This window comes from Lissotriton helveticus, chromosome 3_1 (genome assembly GCF_964261635.1).
Source record: "Lissotriton helveticus chromosome 3_1, aLisHel1.1, whole genome shotgun sequence".
NCBI classification, from domain to species: domain Eukaryota; kingdom Metazoa; phylum Chordata; class Amphibia; order Caudata; family Salamandridae; genus Lissotriton; species Lissotriton helveticus.
In genome coordinates, this window is record NC_136061.1 from 759,741,840 (window position 1) to 759,760,002 (window position 18,163).

The 18,163-nt window shown below is 48.6% G+C and overlaps 1 protein-coding gene across 5 annotated transcripts in view; it reads left to right on the forward strand.

The window, feature by feature from the left end:
• Positions 1-18,163, forward strand: part of SBF2 (SET binding factor 2) — a 2,295,537-nt gene that overhangs the window by 2,256,257 nt on the left and 21,117 nt on the right. For all 5 annotated transcript variants that reach the window (XM_078680952.1, XM_078680953.1, XM_078680956.1 and 2 more), the window contains one exon: positions 14,550-14,681. In XM_078680952.1, coding sequence (XP_078537078.1) covers positions 14,550-14,681 — 132 coding nt within the window. The remainder of the gene's footprint in view (positions 1-14,549; positions 14,682-18,163) is intronic.

Sequence of the window (18,163 nt, forward strand, 5' to 3'; positions counted from 1 at the left end):
AACATTTCAAAATACATACCATTCTTAACACTTTAAACTAAAACTTTGGCAGTATTCACAGTGTTCCATATCAGGACTTTGACAATGTGTTGAGACAATCGTGTCAGGCGTTGCGTGAACTGATTACGTCCGGGGCAGTTTGACAGGCCGTCACCCCATCGTTAGTCAATCAATATCACTACTACTCTCGTTCAGCTGTGTGATCATGTCAATCCTCCCCTCCCTCGTCATCTGAACTGGTTATGTCGTCTTCGGGCAGCGGGTCACACAAGTCACCCCGATACCCATTCCAAGGCAACCACACTTTATTCCATTTACGTGGATTCGCCCTTGCCGCATATACCGCTCTTTCTATCAGCATTAACATGTCCATGTTCTTGCACCATTGTGTTAAGGTAAGTGAATCTGCTGCCCCCCATTTCTGCGCTATATCTCTTTTAGCAACCATAATGCCTATCGTGGCCCACAGCTGCCCCTGGCGAGTGAGATCATTCGGGTCCCACACATTCAGCAGACATGTGCGGGGGTCTGGAGGTAAGGAAGCATCTAGCGTTTGGGAGATGGTGCACATTTTCTGTCTCTAGTAATCCATCACTATGGTGCAGTCCCAAATAGTGTGTAGGAAAGTTCCTTCCTCCCCGCACCCTCTGAGACAGTAGGGATGTGGCGCCCTGCGGAGCTTGTGTAGGGTGGTCCTGGTGTAATAGATAGAAGCAGTATTTTAAGCTGCACCAATCGGAACCTGGTCGAAATGCCCGCTTCTTTTGGGGATGTTAGAGCCGCATTCCAATCTGTGTCATCCAAGTCTCCCAATTCGCCCACCCATTTCTCCCGTAGTGCGCTCGTGGGGTCAGGTAGGTTGTTCAGCAGTTTGCGATAAGTAAGGGAGGTAGCACTGTGTTGCATAAAGTCAGTAAGCAGTTGGTCTTCCATCGGCGAGGATTCAGGGACGTCTGTGCCTACCGGTATCACTGTCATTAGTGCATGTCGAATTTGCACATATCTATACGTTTCATTTGGGCCTAGGTCATATTGTTGCTTGAGCTGAGAGAAGGGAACCACAGTTCTCCCCGCCCACAGGTCACCCACCGTTGAAATGCCGATGTTATCCCACTGCGTAAAGCCTTTGCTGTGTCTCAAATGTCCCAGCGCCTTGGTTTCCCACAGCGGGGTCAGGCTAGTGATTCTACCACCCCATTTCAGTTTTGCCTGCGCCGTATGCCACAACGCCACGGTGTGTTTCGTGGGTCCTTGAAGTTTCGCCGCCAGACCTTTTTGATAAAGTGTCACCAACAAATTGTGTGTGCCTAGTTGCGCTCGGTCGGCCCGATATGCCGGATCGTCTTGGGATATATGTAGCCATTGATTAATGATTTTTAATTGAGTTGCCCAATAATATATCTGCAAATTCGGCAACGCAATCCCACCATCATACCAGCTCCTGTTCAGCTTCGCGTGAGCGATCCTGGCAGGGCGGTTCCCCCATAACAGACCCGAGATCATGGTCGTTACTTGCTTAAAATAGCGCAGCGACACCAAATAAGGAGTATTCTCCAGCGCATAGAGGAAACGTGGCAACGCCATCATTTTAAATAGTGCCGCCCTCCCTAGCAGCGTCAAAGGCAGAGCCCCCCAATGTTGTACATCGTGTCTCAGGCGGTCTAGCGGCGGCTTCAGATTCTTGTCGTAAAACTCAGACGAGTCTTGGGTGACATGTATTCCGAGGTATTTGAAGGAAGATCCTGCTATCACCAACCGACATTCAGAGGGCAGGGTCGGCGTTGGGCCGTGCAACACATAAATGACTGATTTTGTCCAATTGATTGTGTAACCGGACGCCGTTCCAAGGCTGTCGCATAGCATAAGGAGTTCCGGTATACCACGTTCTGGTTCCATCAAATAGACCAGCATATCGTCTGCATAGAGGGAGACTCTGTCTACCCAGCCCTCTCCCCAGTTAATCCCCTTCAGCAGCGGATTAGTCCTTATTAAAGTCGCCAAAGGTTCCAGTACCAGGGCAAACAATAGGGGCGACAATGGGCAGCCCTGGCGTGTCCCCCTAGCCAGCTGTATGGGGTGTGAAATATGACCGTTCGCCGTAACATGGGCCAGCGGGTTGGAGTAGAGGAGTTGTATCCAGGATCTGAACTTGGGACCGAATCCCATGTGTTCGAGCACTGCAAAGAGATACTGCCCTTCGACCATGTCGAACGCCATCCTGGCGTCCAGGGACAGTATTACTGCCGACGCCGTCAGGTGTGGTGCGCGTGCCAGTACTCCATGAACCCGGCGAAGGTTTAGTGAGGTACTCCTGTGCGGCATAAAGCCCGACTGATCCGGGTGGATCAATTGCGAGAGGTGGGGCATCAATCTATTAGCCAGTAATTTCGCCAGAATCTTCGCCTCTGCGTTTAGGAGGGAGATTGGGCGATAGGAGGTGCATTCTGTTGGTGGTTTGCCGGGCTTTGGGATTGCTACGATCGTCGCTGTTCGCTGATCTAGTGGGAGTTCAGCACGTTCCAGACTGTCCCTGTACATTGCCAGGAGCGGAGCGCTCAGCGTCTCTGACATCGCTTTGTACCATTCTATGGGAATCCCATTGGGGCCCAGTGCTTTGCCAGATTTTACCGCATTGATGGCCAGTTGTATTTCGCCTGTCGTGAGTTCGGCTTCTAGGTCTTCCATCGCTTCCGATGCAAGTGCTTGCGTCGGTATGGCGTTGAGGGTGCTAAGTGCCGCCTCCCTTGTCACCTCCACAGTTGGGGTATATATCTTGTGAAGGTAGTCTGCCAGTTCACTAACTATAGCAGCCGGGCGTGTGAGGAGCGTTCCGTCGGCAGCACACAGCTGCATTATGTCCTTATTGCCACCCCCTTTCCCATCCAGCCAGACTAGCATTTTCCCTGCTTTGTCCCCCATGCCGTAATTTCTGTGTGTAGTTGCTGCTATATTGGCTATGGTCTGTTGTTTCATGTGGTCGTCATGTTGCCGTTGACATAAATGTAACGCATGCAGTGTGGCCGGTGTTGGATTTGCTATGTGTGCAGTGTTCGCTGTGTGAAGAGCCAATTCTAGCTCCGTCATTTCCTGTCTTTGTGTACGTTTGTACCCTGCTATCGACGCGATGGCTTGCCCCCTCAAAACTGTCTCGTACGCTTCCCATAATACCGAAGGAGATGATACCGTTGCAGTGTTTTCAGCGAAGTAGTACGGGGTGGCTTTCTGCAGGTCTTTCCTTATTGTCGGGACCTTGAGGTATCCCGGGAAAATCGGGCATACCCTTTTGCGGGTCTTTTCTTGGCAGGAGAGAGACAGTGTCATTGGAGAGTGGTCTGATATTCCCCTGGGTCGGATGTTTACATTTTCAATAGTGAGGAGCCCGGCACTTAATGTCAGGAAATAGTCGATGCGTGATAAGCTACTGTGTGTAGCGGAATAGTAGGTGTACTGTTGGGCGGTGGGGTGTAGGTGGCGCCATACGTCCGTCAGACCCAGCGCTTCTAAGAATCCGCTGAATCGGGAAGGCCCTTGTGTCTGTGATCGGACAGGGAACCTATCTAGCCGATCATTGGCAACTGCGTTAAAATCCCCGCCTAGGATGAGATTTCCCTCCGGCAAGTCTAGGAGGAATTTCCCTAGCGCTGGCAGCGCGACTGAGTGGAGTGCCGGGGGGATGTAAACCGAGACTATAGTGAGCGGTCTGCCTTCCCATTGTCCCTGAACGGCCCTGGTCGTCTATTTTGGTTTGTCCGAGTATGAAGGGGGACGTTTTCCGTATTAAAATGCCAGTCCCCCTCGAGCCAGCTGTGAATTCTGAGTGTGCCGCCATGTGGTAGCCTCTCCTATCTAACGCCTTGCATGCTGCACCCACCAGATGTGTCTCCTGCAGGAGGACTAGTGCCGGGCCAATGCGCTTTATATTTTGCATGACTAGTCCCCTTTTGATTTTGTCGCACAAGCCCCGTACATTCCATGTCATTATCTGTAGTGGTGAGACTTGTGTCTCCGGTGTACCTCCCACAGGAGTGCTATTCTGTGAGGCGTGCGCCATCCGTAATGGGGTCATGTGTTAGAGAGTGTGTCGAGCTTAGTGGTGCGTGCGGCCTACCCGCCAGAGACGTCGCTAGTGTGTCCTGCACATCGTGTCCTGCCAGAAAACAAAGAACCAACAATAGAAATAACAATACCCCCATCCCACCCTCCTCCCTGCATAACGGACCTTGAACTGCCCGCCCCCCCCAACTTAGCAGAGTGCTCTGTCCCCTTAAAACCCATGTTACTTGCTTGCCGGGGTGAAGGTCCCGTAGAGTCTGTGACCCCTCTTGCCCTCCTCGGCCTGCCCTAGGCCAGTGTCCAACCGCAGCACGATCTGTAATGTCTTAGGCCATAAAAATGCCGGCGATCGCCGTGTGTTTCCTGATCCCATCAGTGTTCTCCACCGTTTGCTGTCGCTCTCGGAGAGTGGTCAGGCGTGCCATGTCGCGATGTGTGGGAACCGGCGTGTTCCTCTTGATGCTGGTTTCGGTGATTCCTATTTGAGTGACGCGGCGCCTCGGCTGTCCTCCAGCCTCCAGCCAGTCAAATGCTGCCTCCGGTGTATCAAAAAACCAAGTCTTGTTCTCAGCTACCACTTTCAATCGCGCTGGGAACAACATTGAATATGGAAGTTCCCGGGCTCGTAGTGCCTTCTTGACGTCCATGAGGCACTTCCGCCGGCGTGATACCTCGGCTGTGTAGTCCGGGAAAAAGGCGAGTGTCAAGTTTTGTACTCGGATGGGCGGAGATACTCTAGCCGCTTGAAGGAGTGCGTCCCTGTCTCTAAAGTTAAACAGTCTGGCCAGGACCGGCCTCAGGGCTGCTCCCGGTTTTGACTTGCCCCCAGGGACTCTGTGCGCTCTTTCCACAGAGAAGAAGTGGGACAATCCCTTGGGTTGTAGTCTGGTCTTTATCAGGTCTTCCACATAGAGATCCATCGCCGGTGTTCCCTCTGATTCTGGAATCCCTAAAATTCTAACGTTATTCCTTCTGGAGCGCCCTTCCTGATCGTCCAGTTTTTCTTTGAGCAGCTTATTTTCGTGTTCAATGCGTACCATCGCCGTCTGCAATTCTGAGACGTCCTCTACAAGCGATTTTGTGACTATTTCCACCTCCTTTATCCTTTCTGTCATCTTGTGGAAATCCGCTCGTAGCAGGGTGACGTCCGTAGATATTGTCCCCACCGTCGTCTGTACTTGCGCCAGCGCCTTCATCACGTCTTCCAGTGTGATTTTCTTATTGCCATCTCCCTCTGGCGTCTTTCCCGTGGGCGTTCTGGACTCCGTCACTGGTGGGTTGTGTTTCTCGTAAGCGAACTTGTCCAGCCTCGCCTGGGCCGATTGTGATTTCGGTCCTCTGCCTGCCATGGCGTTTCTTCTGGTGGAGTAATGTCCTCTGCCGTGGGACGTGAATGAGTCGAACTAGTATCGGGCCCTGCCGGGTAAGTCCTCTGGGTGTGATCCTGTCTTAGACCGTCTAAGCAACCTTACCGTGGTGGTGCTCTGTTACTCCTCAAGTGAAGAGGTTTTGCACGTACTGGTGCTGAGGTGTGTAACCACCGCCGGATTTGTCTTGATGCGATGCTGAAGTGTCCGGTTGGCGCCGCCGGTGCGCAATTCCCCCGGTTCCATCGAGTATCGTGGGATTAATGCTTAGTGTCCCAGTGGCTGATGGCACCGCAAGGCCTGCGTGTCACTCAGGAGCTATGAGGGTCCGGGCAGTACCGTTCTACGCACCAGGTCTGTGCTAGTAGTGTGACCTCGCGGAGTGTGCTTCTTTGGTGTGAGTCTTACGACCTATGCAGCAATGACCCTGCCCAGGTGTACCTGTCGTCGTTTGGTGTCGCTGAGAAGCACTCCTGTCGGCTCTTCCTTGCGCACCCCTCGTTTGATGTCCGCGTGCGAGGGGGGGAGGTGCCGGCCACAGGATCAGTCCCCGCTCCAGCGGGACGTCATGGCCTCCTTCAGTGTTGTTCTTCACGGTAAATTCGCGCACATATATTGCCAATGTTACTCAGCAGTGAAAACTCTCCCTCTCCCCTGTCGCTCCGTACTGAGGCTCTTGCCGACCGGGGCTTAGTTTTCCCCTCGTACGGGTCGTGGTGTGCACCGTAGCGGCTGTTGTGTCTGTTTAGGGGTCAAGTGCACCAGCAAGGATTGTAGAGGCCCCCTGGGAAGAAGTAGTATAGTGCAGCGGACTGCTGTCGGGTGCAGCGCTATTTGAAGTGGGGCTTCATGATGAGCTGGACGCTGTACCCTCTGATCTACGACAGCGCTGCTGGGTGTTGAGTCTCGTGACGTCGCACGCGTGTTCTTGCCCCGGGTCCGCCGTGCAGGGGGTCCGGAGCGTTGCCCCGACTGTCCGCTAACTGTCCCGCATCCAGCAGCTCCGGGGGGGGAAGAAGGAGCGCGCTTGTGGCACCGAGCGTGCCGATGGCAGGGCCGACTTCCTGTGTAATGCAGCCGCCTTGCCTCCACTTCCGCCTGGTTCACTGTGGGCCGATGCTGCACTTCTCTTGTAGGCCGCTAACGGCCGATGCGGATTTCTCCAGTGTCCGGCCTAGAGTTCGTGCTGGATGGACACTGATCGATGCCGCTTGGTCCTGGGCCATATGGACAGTCCTCAGAGACTGTAAATATGGTCGGATAGTACGACGGATTGATGAGGGGGTCACTTCACCCACGGAGCTCTCGGCTTACACAGCCATTCCGCTCGGCTGCCTGCTAAATCTATTTTGAAGCGGCAGTGGGCATTGAATATGAGATGGTCCGTGGTATTGATTGCCAACCCTGCCATAGAGATTATAAGTGACATGAGTCCAAGGCTCTCCTTCGTCTGGCTGGTTCGAAGGAGGATAAAAATAAGACAATGGGCGTGGCTCTATCGGGGAACCAGAATCTCTGTAGTTGTTATTCCAGGAGCAAATATAATCCACTGTCCGGGGATCTTTGAAATTAACTACTACACAGTCCCCTACGATGTTTTTTGCCTGGTTCCCAGCCAGGGTAATCGACGTACCATCATAATTTCAGTCCTAATATGAAGGGGTAAAGGTCTATTCCTATTAAGCCAGTGTGCCACCTTATTTTTCAAGCAGGTGAATGGCTCTTGACTAGTGTCCTTTAACTCTGGACCGCCCGTTAATACTATCACATAGGGGATTGCTTGTGGTGGTAAATTTATACTACGAGCCCTCCTAGGTACCTCCACAGATACCCCTTCTGCACCCTCTTTCAGTGTCGTAGCAGGTTGTAATGGGCCTTTTCCTGCCGTAATGGGCAGCTCTGGCATGCACACGACTGCCTGAGCCTTCGTGCCTTTAAGACAAGCTCGCTCGGCATTGGGTGCAGGCTGATACGCTGCTTTCGCCTCTGCAACCGACTTTAACTGAGGTGTGCTGATAAGACTATTTTTGGGATTCCTAGTGATCTTAGTACTTCTCATAGCCAGTTCCAGCTTGGAAAGCTGTTTTTCAATCCCAGCAAGTCTTAATTCCAAGGGAGCGAGGCTCGACATTAATAATCCCTTCAGCTTATTAACTAACTGGTTATCTTCTGACTCGTCTATCCCCGCTCTGCACAAGGCATTACTGGTGTTAGTGCCAACGCCATCTCGGTGCGCCTGTACTTGATTTGCAACCTCCGGGGATGGTGGGGCACATTCACTCAGAGACTTCTGCAGAGCGGCCCCCCTTTGCGTATCTAGCATGTCATGGCGTGACGTGCCCTTTGGGGGATTCGTTTTTTTCCTTCCTACTGCGGCAGACGTTGGTTGCTTTCTCATGGGGATTGCGCCTTCCCGCCTCCCGCGTAGCTGTCTGGTACCAGCTCTTATAGGAGAACTATCTACTACTGTTACCTGTGTGGCCTCTAAATCTACAGCTACTGGTGGGTTTACAGGTGGCGCAGGCAAGGAGCAAAATGAGTCTTGGGAGTTGGGTGGGCTATGTATAAGCACCTCGATATCCGTCATTCTTTCCGCCTAATAGGTTCGGGCGTACAGGCGTTCGCAAGATGGCCCAGTGGCGAGCATTTAGCCATGGCCAAATCTTGTGAAACCCTCCGCTCCATTAAAGATATCCCTTCATCAATCACAGAGTTTGTTCTTATAATGAGGTTATCCAATGTTCCCAACAATAGTGACCCTGCAGCAGCCCTGCTTCTGCTTTCACGTGTAGACATGACTATCCCGTAATTATTAAGTCCTTTACCCAGCAATACAATAGGCACTTACGTTTTTATTTTTATTTATTTTTTGGCAAAGTCCAAGTTTTTAAAATATCACAGTCACTAAGTGCAGGAAGTTAGAGGGGGGGCCCGGTCCGGTCTTGATCGGTGCGCGGGCAAGAGTGTGGCTAAATAGAGGAAGGTGGGGGGCGGGAAGAGGTTCCAGGTGCGGCAGATGGAGAGCCGCAGAGACTACTGGTCCTCGCAGTCCCGCTCCAGTAGATGAGCCCCAAAGTGTCCACAGGTCAGCCCCAAATCGACAGAGTTCCAGGGAAGCTGGGGGAAGTCCCAAATGTTGATGTCAGTAGGTAAAAAACACAAAGTCCCGACTGCGAGCGGCACACCTAAGTAGTCAATAACTTGCATTTAAGAAAGGTATGAAAAATCACGTGCCCAAACCAGTATAGTAGTTTTGAAAACTACACTTTTGGTTTCCAACTTTTTGAGCATGTAAAATATTTGCTTTACCAAAATGTCAATATTGTCATTGGCATCATGCTGGTTGCTTGCAGTCACACTCCTAAATTATTTACAGACTGAAGCCAGTGTGGTTTCAGCAGTTAGATATATTTAATTTGAGAGATAGTGTCTATGCTTTCTTTAAGTTGCTTGTACTAGATCTTTGACTTCACCAGAAAATGTGTTGTCCTAAAAGATGACCTTGTGTAGAGCTCGACCAGTGATTATTTTCTCAAACCGGATGTTTTGTCAGCAAGTTCTACTGTGTAATTACAGCAAATTCAATCTTTTTATTGTCTGACCGGTTAGGGGTTCCTAAACTAGGTGTTTTAGTATTGTTAGTGTGTTAAACTGAAGTCTGAAAACAGGAGAGTTTGAGCCTACGTTCTGTTCCCTTCTTCATCAAATATGTCTCTTCCTGGCTGTTGCTTGATATTGGTGGTTGTGGCTCTCCCTAGCATACCCAATTTTGCGACCCTTCACTCTCCCTCCCCCACTCCTCACGGCACATTTATTGTTTTGTATATTGTTCAGTGCTTTCTGTTGGATGATCGACAATAGGGACATATCCAAAAACATTTCTTTACTGTGCCATATTTATTGCATATTTTGGTATTGTATATATATACACATATAACACTGTATTGATGCCTAACACTTCTGGTGCGGATAAAAAGGTTTTGAGAAAAAGAAACGTTGTCCGTGCATTGCGACCTTAACCAGAAAGGTACACAAATAATCCAGGTTCTCAACAATTGTAGGTTAGCAACTTAGTATAAATATGTTTGCAAGTAAGCAATTAGTATGTGACTTTAAATTTAGACTTATTTTAATGTCTGATTGGTGGTACTTTACAACTACTGAAGTTAAAATGAAAATATAACTGCAGCATTCCTTTAGTGTGGTTATTGGTTTTTTACAAATGCGGTTAGCTGATTTTCCAGTTTGTTAACCACTAATGTGTTCATTCGTTGACAAGTATAGAGCAGTTTAACCTTTTGCAGCAACAGACCATAAAAGGTCATTTTACAGTTGTTGCAGTGTTAGTGCACAGGGGCGTAACACAAGCCCCCGCAACCCCCGCGTTGTGGGGGGCCCTGCGCTCCAGGGGGCCCCGGGCCTGCCTCACTGTAATACATGCATCCCGCGCCCGGCCTCTGTAATAAATTGAATGGTGGTGCACTGGTGCAAGAAAGCTGAGGCTCTGACAAAATGGTGCACGCCGGGCCCCAGTGAGTCTTAGAATTGGTGCAGGGACCCCGGCCGGGGCCCCTGAGGTTCTTAGAAATGGTGCGGGGGGGGCCCTGGCCGGGGCCCGTGAGTGAGGCACTTATGTTGTCTGGGCCCCGTACGGGACCCTGAGGCTCTTGAGGATGAGGACTGGTGCGGGGGCCCCGGCCGGGGCCCCCTGAAATTGTTACATGGTGCGGGCGGGCCCCGGCCGGGGCCCGTGGCATGAGGCTGGCACTGAGGCAGCGGCTCTTGAGGAACGGTGCGGGTCGGGGCCCGTGAGTGAGGGCGGCAGCCGCGGCAGTTATAAATGGTGTCTCTGGGCCTCTCTTGATGCATGCAGGAATGGTGCGGGGCCCCGGCCGGGCTGGGCCCCTGAAATTGATACCAATGGGGTAGGCGGGCGGGCCCCGCACTGGCCGGGGGCCGGGTATGACTGGTAAGTGACTGAGAGCGAGGCTCTCTTAATGGTGTGACTGCGTGAGCAGAACTGACTGCGGGCTCCGACTACTCTCGAGAGTCAGTCGAGTCGAGACTGGAGTGGACGGTGTGGGCCACAGCGGGGACCCCCTGAGGCATTTCTAAATGGTGCGTGGGCCCTGAGGCTCAGGCTCTTTATAATATCAACCAATGGCAGCAGGACAGGGTGGGTCAGGTGCGCGCGGGCGCAGCGTGCACTTGTTTACTCTGAGACGTCGACGAAGTTTCCGCCTTCCACTGGGGACGCGTATGCGCGTGGGGGCGGGGGCAGGGCTGGCTGGTGACCAATGCCCTCATTACCTTTGTTGGGTATGGGCGACAACACATGCGCAATCGCCGCAATGAGGTCGCACGCAATAAAAAATGTACGTTAGCATAAGGTGTGGCATCAGGCCAGGAGCACGCATACTCGCATAGCCAACTTGCCAATGCCAAGAGAAGACAAAGGCACGCTCAGCAGGACTGTCCGAAGTCAGTCAATGGCGGGGCCTTTATTTGCCAATTGCCATCATTTTAATTGCCCGGCCCCTACCTGGCTAGCCTTGCGCTGCCCCCCCTCCTCAGCCCCTGCCTGCCTTCTGCCCATCCCGCTCGCGCCTCTCTAACTCTGAGCTGCAGCCTCAGGCCTGGCCCAGCCCAGCAGCAGGCCCTCAGCCCTCAGGTGAGTGAGTCTCCTCTGGTTCACGGTCTGAGTTTGACCCAGGATAGGCAGGAGGCGAGCCAGGGGTGGTTCGGGACGGGTGGGGGCGAGGAGGACCGTCGGACTGTTGCGGGGTCACTCCGCTTAGCTGAAGCTGGACCTGATCTCTCAGCAAATTGGTAACTGTTGGAACAGGAGTCCTTAGAAAACTCATTAAGGATAATGATAAATGATGGTAAAACGTAAGGTGGGAGGTTTACAAAATTATTTTTGGTATTTATTCTAAGTTATAATCATTCAAAACCACTATGTATCACTATTTTTCATTAAGGTCCGTTTTTGCAATTGCACACTATGGTTATTGGCATTCTATTTATAGTGGCCCTGCACAAAAAAAGACTTTACATGGAGGGAGAAATTATAGCCCCTGTAGATAAAGGTAGGTCTCAGGCCCTCCCTAGCAAGACAACTTTCCATAGTGGTAGGCATGGCAGAATTACTGAGCTGGGAATATGAATACAAGAGCTCAGGTGTGAACTGCAGATGAGATCCCAAGTTCGAATCTTGCAAGACCAGCTTTTTCGTTGATCCTTTGAATTTGGTAACCTGTGCTCCATAACATTGGCTGTAAGCAAGTTCGTGACAGAACAATCTAGTAATTCCGGATTCACGTCCCCCTGTCATTGCAGTACCCTGTATGTGGAACTGGGTGACGCTGGTTTTCAGGGCTATCTACACACATGTCCATTATTTAGGAATTACTAACAGCAAAGACGATGTCCCAAAAAATTATCAGATGTGACTTACTAGATGCATATCAATACAAATACAGTGAACTGCTGCAGCGCTGCATAAACACGATTGGGTGGACGCGTGCACATACTTTGCTCGGCCTCTTATGTGTATAAATGCCTCTCTTATGCCCTAGTTGCACACCACTAGCGAGACTGGCAAACGTGAATGTAATGTCCAGCACAGCTTTGCTTCCCCGACGAGGGAATATTAGATGTTAATGTTATATAGTAGATTGTAGTGTTTTTACTATGCTTGCAGCCCCGTACACATAGTAGAAAGCCTCTCATCAGCTCTATGGACAAGTGTTCTATGCCATATAGCATAGCTGTGGCATCACGGGACATATAGCATGTCAATCGGCCAATTTACTCCTTACAGGCTTCTTGAAGCAGCCCATTTTGAACCTGTCCAGCCTTTGGCTTTGGGGTTAGTCTCAATTTTGAAGGATGATGCTGCAAACAAATTTGAGCTGAATACTTTACAAACTAGATTTATAGGAGATTCTCTAGACTTCTTATTGGAAAAATCCATAATTTAAATTTAGCAACACTTCTGCATCACCACAAGCCTTACGCCCAAAAATACGACATCGTAGGGTTTTGTCTTCTTGTGGATTATTGAAGGCTTACAAATGTATAAATTAACTAGATTGTCATTATTACCCAACGCGTATTAAAATGTGTCTACTTGAAAGAGCTAGAACAGATATTTTCTAAAGAGAGAGTCCACTTGTAGAAATGCCCAGCGCAGTTGATCGTTGTTATTTTTTATTTACTGGACATCCAAAATCTTTGATCAGTAAATAAAAAGATAAATAAAATGTCACCCGCTTCATTTAGTAGGCAGCACGCGCATGGTGTTTATGCATGTGTACAATCAAGTCATCAGGCATGCATGATGTGCCTACTGGATGCAAAGGGCGCTATTACGTTGTGACGTCATGCCACGATTAATTTTCTTTTTTTATCAATGGCGCACTCGCACAGCCTCGCCAAAAAGCATTTTGCTTTTTACAGACGGTGTAAAGCATCGCTAAAAAACATTGGCAATGTAAATAGGTCCAAAAGGAAGAACCAAATGTCTTTGTGAATGTTTGCTATTGCCTTGTGGCAAGTTTTAAATGTAAACATTTGTTTTAAAGAGAATAAAGCAATATGGTAAGTAATTCTAATTAGATGAAGCGAGTGATATCATATTCATTTACAGAACTATGATAAAATACATGCAAAAGCACACATGAGCATTTGTTTTTTATGCTTTGAAATGCTTCCTAAAAGGTGACATTCAGAATTTGGAAGAAAGAGTAGTGTGAATAACTAGTGGGCAATTAAGTAGCTCACAGATGTATGGTGAAAGGTACATTTAACAAGAACGTTTCTGGCAGGCTCTGGAGAGAGTGTAAAGCCTTGAGATGTTACTGACCTGCCAACCTGCCTAACAGACCATTCCACGGAGATAAACAGGCTACATTAAGGGTACTTTGACTTACCCTTTTGAAACCTTAGGTGGAACATTGAGCTAGCCCCCACAGGCAATGCATTTTTTCTGTAATAGTACAAAGGTATAGGAGTTCCAGGTAAAGAAATACACACTGTGAAGGCCCACACTAAGCTTAAGTCAAAAAGAAACATGCCATCAGAAGAAACACAAACATAAAGGATATTGTTCAAATGGTTCAAAAGTTATGATGTAAAAAACAACCATTATTATAGGGAAAAAAGGGTCAAAAGACTACAATATTAGTTAGACTGAAACTGCACAACCCCCCCCCCCCCCCCAACATGTCGTTGTAGTCTTAGGGAAAGAATCAACCTAATTTTGGTTATTCAGCATGTCTGTTTTGAGTCAGTACTTTTCATTTGAACAAAGAAATCTGTCCTTTGAGCCAATAGCAAAAGTGGTTGTAAATGGCTAATGGTCATGGTGAACTAAGTAGGCAAGTAGATCCTTGCTGCATCTAAGGAAAGCGGTCTGTCTGATGATGACCAAATTAAATGTGCTGTTGTTGGCTGCAGGTCATTAGATTCTATTAAAGGAATAAATCTCTGCCATAAAAATATTAGAACAGGAGATCAAAACATGTAACGATGCCCATCAAGGCAAGTTTGAAATCAGAAAAACCAAGCACAAAAGCTACAAATGGGTTGAGGGGTTTCCTGAAACTGCACATTATTCCCTACACCCTAGATCCCTATTAAGACAATTTAGAGGCATTTCATTTAAATGTTGGAGGTTTCAAAGCAAAATATGCTAGATTTCTGGCAGGGTGGTAGGGTAAAGTGGTACATGGTGGGCCGCGCGGCCCGCGCCGCTGGGGGGGGGCTCCATGTGCTTTGCAGGGGGGCCCCCTCAAGTTTCGTTACGCCACTGCTAGTGCAGTGCAAACATTGTTTGCCCACTCCTTTTATCATCGTCAAACAGGATAGCAGTTTTATCCTTAATAACCTCCGAATTGGTTGTGTTAGTTATGTAATATAATCTATAAAGTCACATTAATGTGATTAAAAATGTTATTTTACAAGATGCTCATAATCCTAATAATTTAAGAGAACTAAAAAATCAAGACTTGTTGAAGTTGATGTTCTTGTTGCTTGTATTTTTTTTAGGGTTTTGTCTCAATTGTTTTTCATGCACACGAATGTTTATCTTTCAATTGACTTTTTATTTGTTCCCCTCTGTTCTAGCTTCGGTATTATGATTCTGGGGAGGATACCAGCTGTAAAGGATTCATTGATCTTGCAGACGTAGAAAGTGTAATTCCAGCAACTTCCACAATAGGAGCCCCCAAAAATGCAGGCGAAAAAGCATTTTTTGATGTAGGTAGTTTTGTTAAAAGATATTTTTCAGCACTGCATGCTATTGTCTTTTTAAAGGTATAATGATTGAAAAAAAGTAAAGGTTGTTGTACTTGATGTAAAAACTAAAAAGCCACGAAATATGTCACCTCCTTTTTTCCCCACCCTTAAACACCTTTCTTTCCTTTTCTCTTTGACCCTGGATGTTTTTTGGCTTCAGTGGTGAAGATATCCTCAACTGGCCAGCTGTTGGTTTTTTCCCTCATTTATAATGTTCTAGATATTATGCTCGTTAATGTGGATTTGTTATGCTGATTTTTGGAGGGTTTGTAAAAAAAAAAAGAATATTTATTCCAATTGTACTGAACACATTTACCCCAAACCACACAAATTGTGAGCTTGACCTTCAGTCTGTCTTCTCCATGTCTGTAGATAATAAATACAAGTCCTGGAAAGCTTCAGTGCCCATCTTTATCTTTTGAAGGTGGCGTCTGAATGGCAGAGAAGGAGGCCATGTTCTTGAGAACTAACGGAAGACAGAATAACAAACCAGTGTTCTTTCACTGAAACCAGCAGTGGTGCCATGCCCATGTATGGGCTCCAACTTGGAAATGATTTTATGTGCTTCTCTCCTGTCTGCTCGTGCCAAGAAGAATGTACTTGTAATCTCATTGTTGACTAGGAAGCAGAAACTCCTGACGACTAAGGACCTCATTGAAACTGTTATCAGACAAATGACACCTGATCTTTTTATGAACCTTTATACATTTGGGAAGTCAGACTGTTAGAAAAGGGTTTTTTAGCAGGCTAGGGCATATGCCAAAGCCAGGCAGAAACCACCACTCCAGTCTGGATAACGGAGTTACACTCTCAAAATAACCACTGCTCACCCCCTTAGTAACTTGTCATGAGCAGTCAGGCTTATCTTAGAGGCAGTGTGTAAAGCATTTGCACAAAACCAACAGTAATACAGTGTAAGCACTACAAAAGGACACCACACCAGTTCAGAAAAATATCTAATATTTTTATATACTTAAGGCAAGACCAAAAACGATAAAAATCCACCGTTAATTATTTAAAAATCTTCACTTATCAAAATATGCTTTAAAATAGTTCCTTAATGTCAATAGCTCCGTCTGGGGCTATCACGGCGTAGTGAGCAAACAAATCCAAACAGTTCTGCCTGACTGTGGCGTCACGGGCCAGCTACAGTTTTGGAAGACCCGCAAACAGTACCTTTTAGAAATACAGGGTGTCGATGACCTCTCGTTCAGCTTCCGAAAACACGGCGACCGCAGGCGTCGGTTCCGGAGGTCGGTGCAGGAGTCGTTGGGGCCCTCGAAGTCACACGCGTTGCAGGTCGATCTCCTCGCTGTTGGAGTCAGGAGCACTGGCGTTGGCAGGTGTCATGTGCTGCGGTGCGAAGTGCAACATGCGGTGCCCTCAGGTCCCGGTGCGAGCAATGGCTCGGTGGCTGCGTCAGATGAAGTTGTTGATGAGACCAGGGTCGCGGTGCAAGATGAAGGCGATGCTCATCACAGTGCTGGAGCACTTTCGTCGGCTGATAAACTGGAGTCGATGGCGTCGGTAGGCCAAGGCTGCGGCATGGGATGAGGACAGTGCGTTGCGTAACTTTACGAGCAGTGCCCTCGAACCACGGTGCAATCAGCGGCGTCGATTTTTGTGTGGAGCGGCATTGTTGGGGAGACCAAGGAGCTGTTGTGAAGCGAGGCGGTGCGGAGTGCGGTGCTCACAGGTGGCGGTGCGAGCAACGGCTCGGTGGAGGCGTCAGCAGGCGTCGTTGGTGAGACCAGGGTCGCGTTGCAGCGGTGCCCTCTGCTGTGCCTTCGGGACATGGAGTCGGCAGCGGCGTCGTAGACGTCGTCGAGTAGCTTTTCTTCTGTTGCAGCACAAAATACACAGTCCCCAGTGCTGAGGACAGAAGAGTTTGAAGTATTTGCTGTTACTGAGACTTCTTGAACGGGGGCAAGCTCTACCTCAAGCCCTTGAAGAAACTCACAAAACAGATTGCAGAAAGTTCACTCCAGTCCTTTCACTGCCCAAGACAGAAGCAGCCACTGCAGGCCAACACAGCAAAGCACACAGCAAAGTGGTAGTTCCTCCACACAACTTCGCCAGCTCTTCTTCTTGGCAGTCTTCTTAATCCAAAAGAGTTCTAAAGTTCAGGGGTCTAGGTCCCAATATTTATATCCTAAAATCCTTTGATCTCTTAGGCAGAGAGTGTCTGTGCCCAGCCAGAACCAGTTCTGCCTTCTCTGGTGTGATTTTCTGGCCGGAGGTGGGGACATCATTATCAGAGGCAGACCAGGCTCTTTGAGGTGCATACAAATCTCCTTTCCCTTCCCCCATTGCTGCCCCGGTCTATTCAGTCCTTTCCTGACCATACCTAGACTATCTGGAGCCACTCCTGCTCCCCAGCCTTCTGTCATCCAAAGCCCAGACAGGCAATCCACATTCCAGCAGAGGCACACAGGATGACTGAGCAAGAAAATACCTACTTTCTAAAAGTGGTATTTTCAAACACAGAATGTAAAAATCATCTTCACTAAAAGATGCATCTTTAGATTCTGAGTTCAGGCATACTAAAGTTTATTTTCCTACCTAGTTCCCAGGGCCTATTATGTTTATCAGATGTTATAAACAAACTTCCCATTCTGTCCTATGGGGAACAGGTAGCCTTGCAATAGTGAAAAACGAAATGTGCAGTAATTCACTATCAGGACATGCCACACACACCAGGGCATGTCATACCTTTCACATACACTGCACCCTGCCCACTGGGGTACCTTGAGCCTTCCTTAGGAGTGTGAGAAAAGGGAAAGTTAGGGACTGGCCAGTGTGCGCACTAGCCAAGTCCACATGGCAGTTACAAACTGCGCACCGACTCCGCAATGGCAGATCTGAGTTACCTTTTTAGGGCTATTCACGTGGGTGGCACAATAAGTGCTGCAGGCCCACTAGTAGCATTTGATTTACAGGCCCTGGCACACTCAGTGCACTTTACTAGGGACTAACAAGTAAATCAAATATCAAATCATGGAAACACCAATCCATAACACATTTTACACAGAGAGCATATGCACTTTAGCACTGATTAGCAGTGGTAAAGTGCCCAAAACAGGTCAGAAAAAAATAGGAGGAAGAAGCAAAACATTTGGGGATAACCCTGCAAAAAGGGCCATTTCCAACACAGACCTAAAGTAGGAAATCCAGGGAAGGCTCTGTCTAACCCTTTAGCAGATAGAGCTGTGCAGAGTTGCAAATGGATATGGCCTCCACAAAACTATTGCCAGTTAGTACTAGCAGAACCCTAAACCTCCTTCCAGCTAGGCAATACAGTCCTTCATGGCACAAACTCCTGTCCCACAAGATTCCAGACAGTGCCCCCTAAGGCTTCTTTGGCCTCCCTAAGTGCCGTAATCTTTAGGGGAAAATCACATCCTTGGCCTAGAACTAAGGCCAAGAAACCTTATGTGCTACAT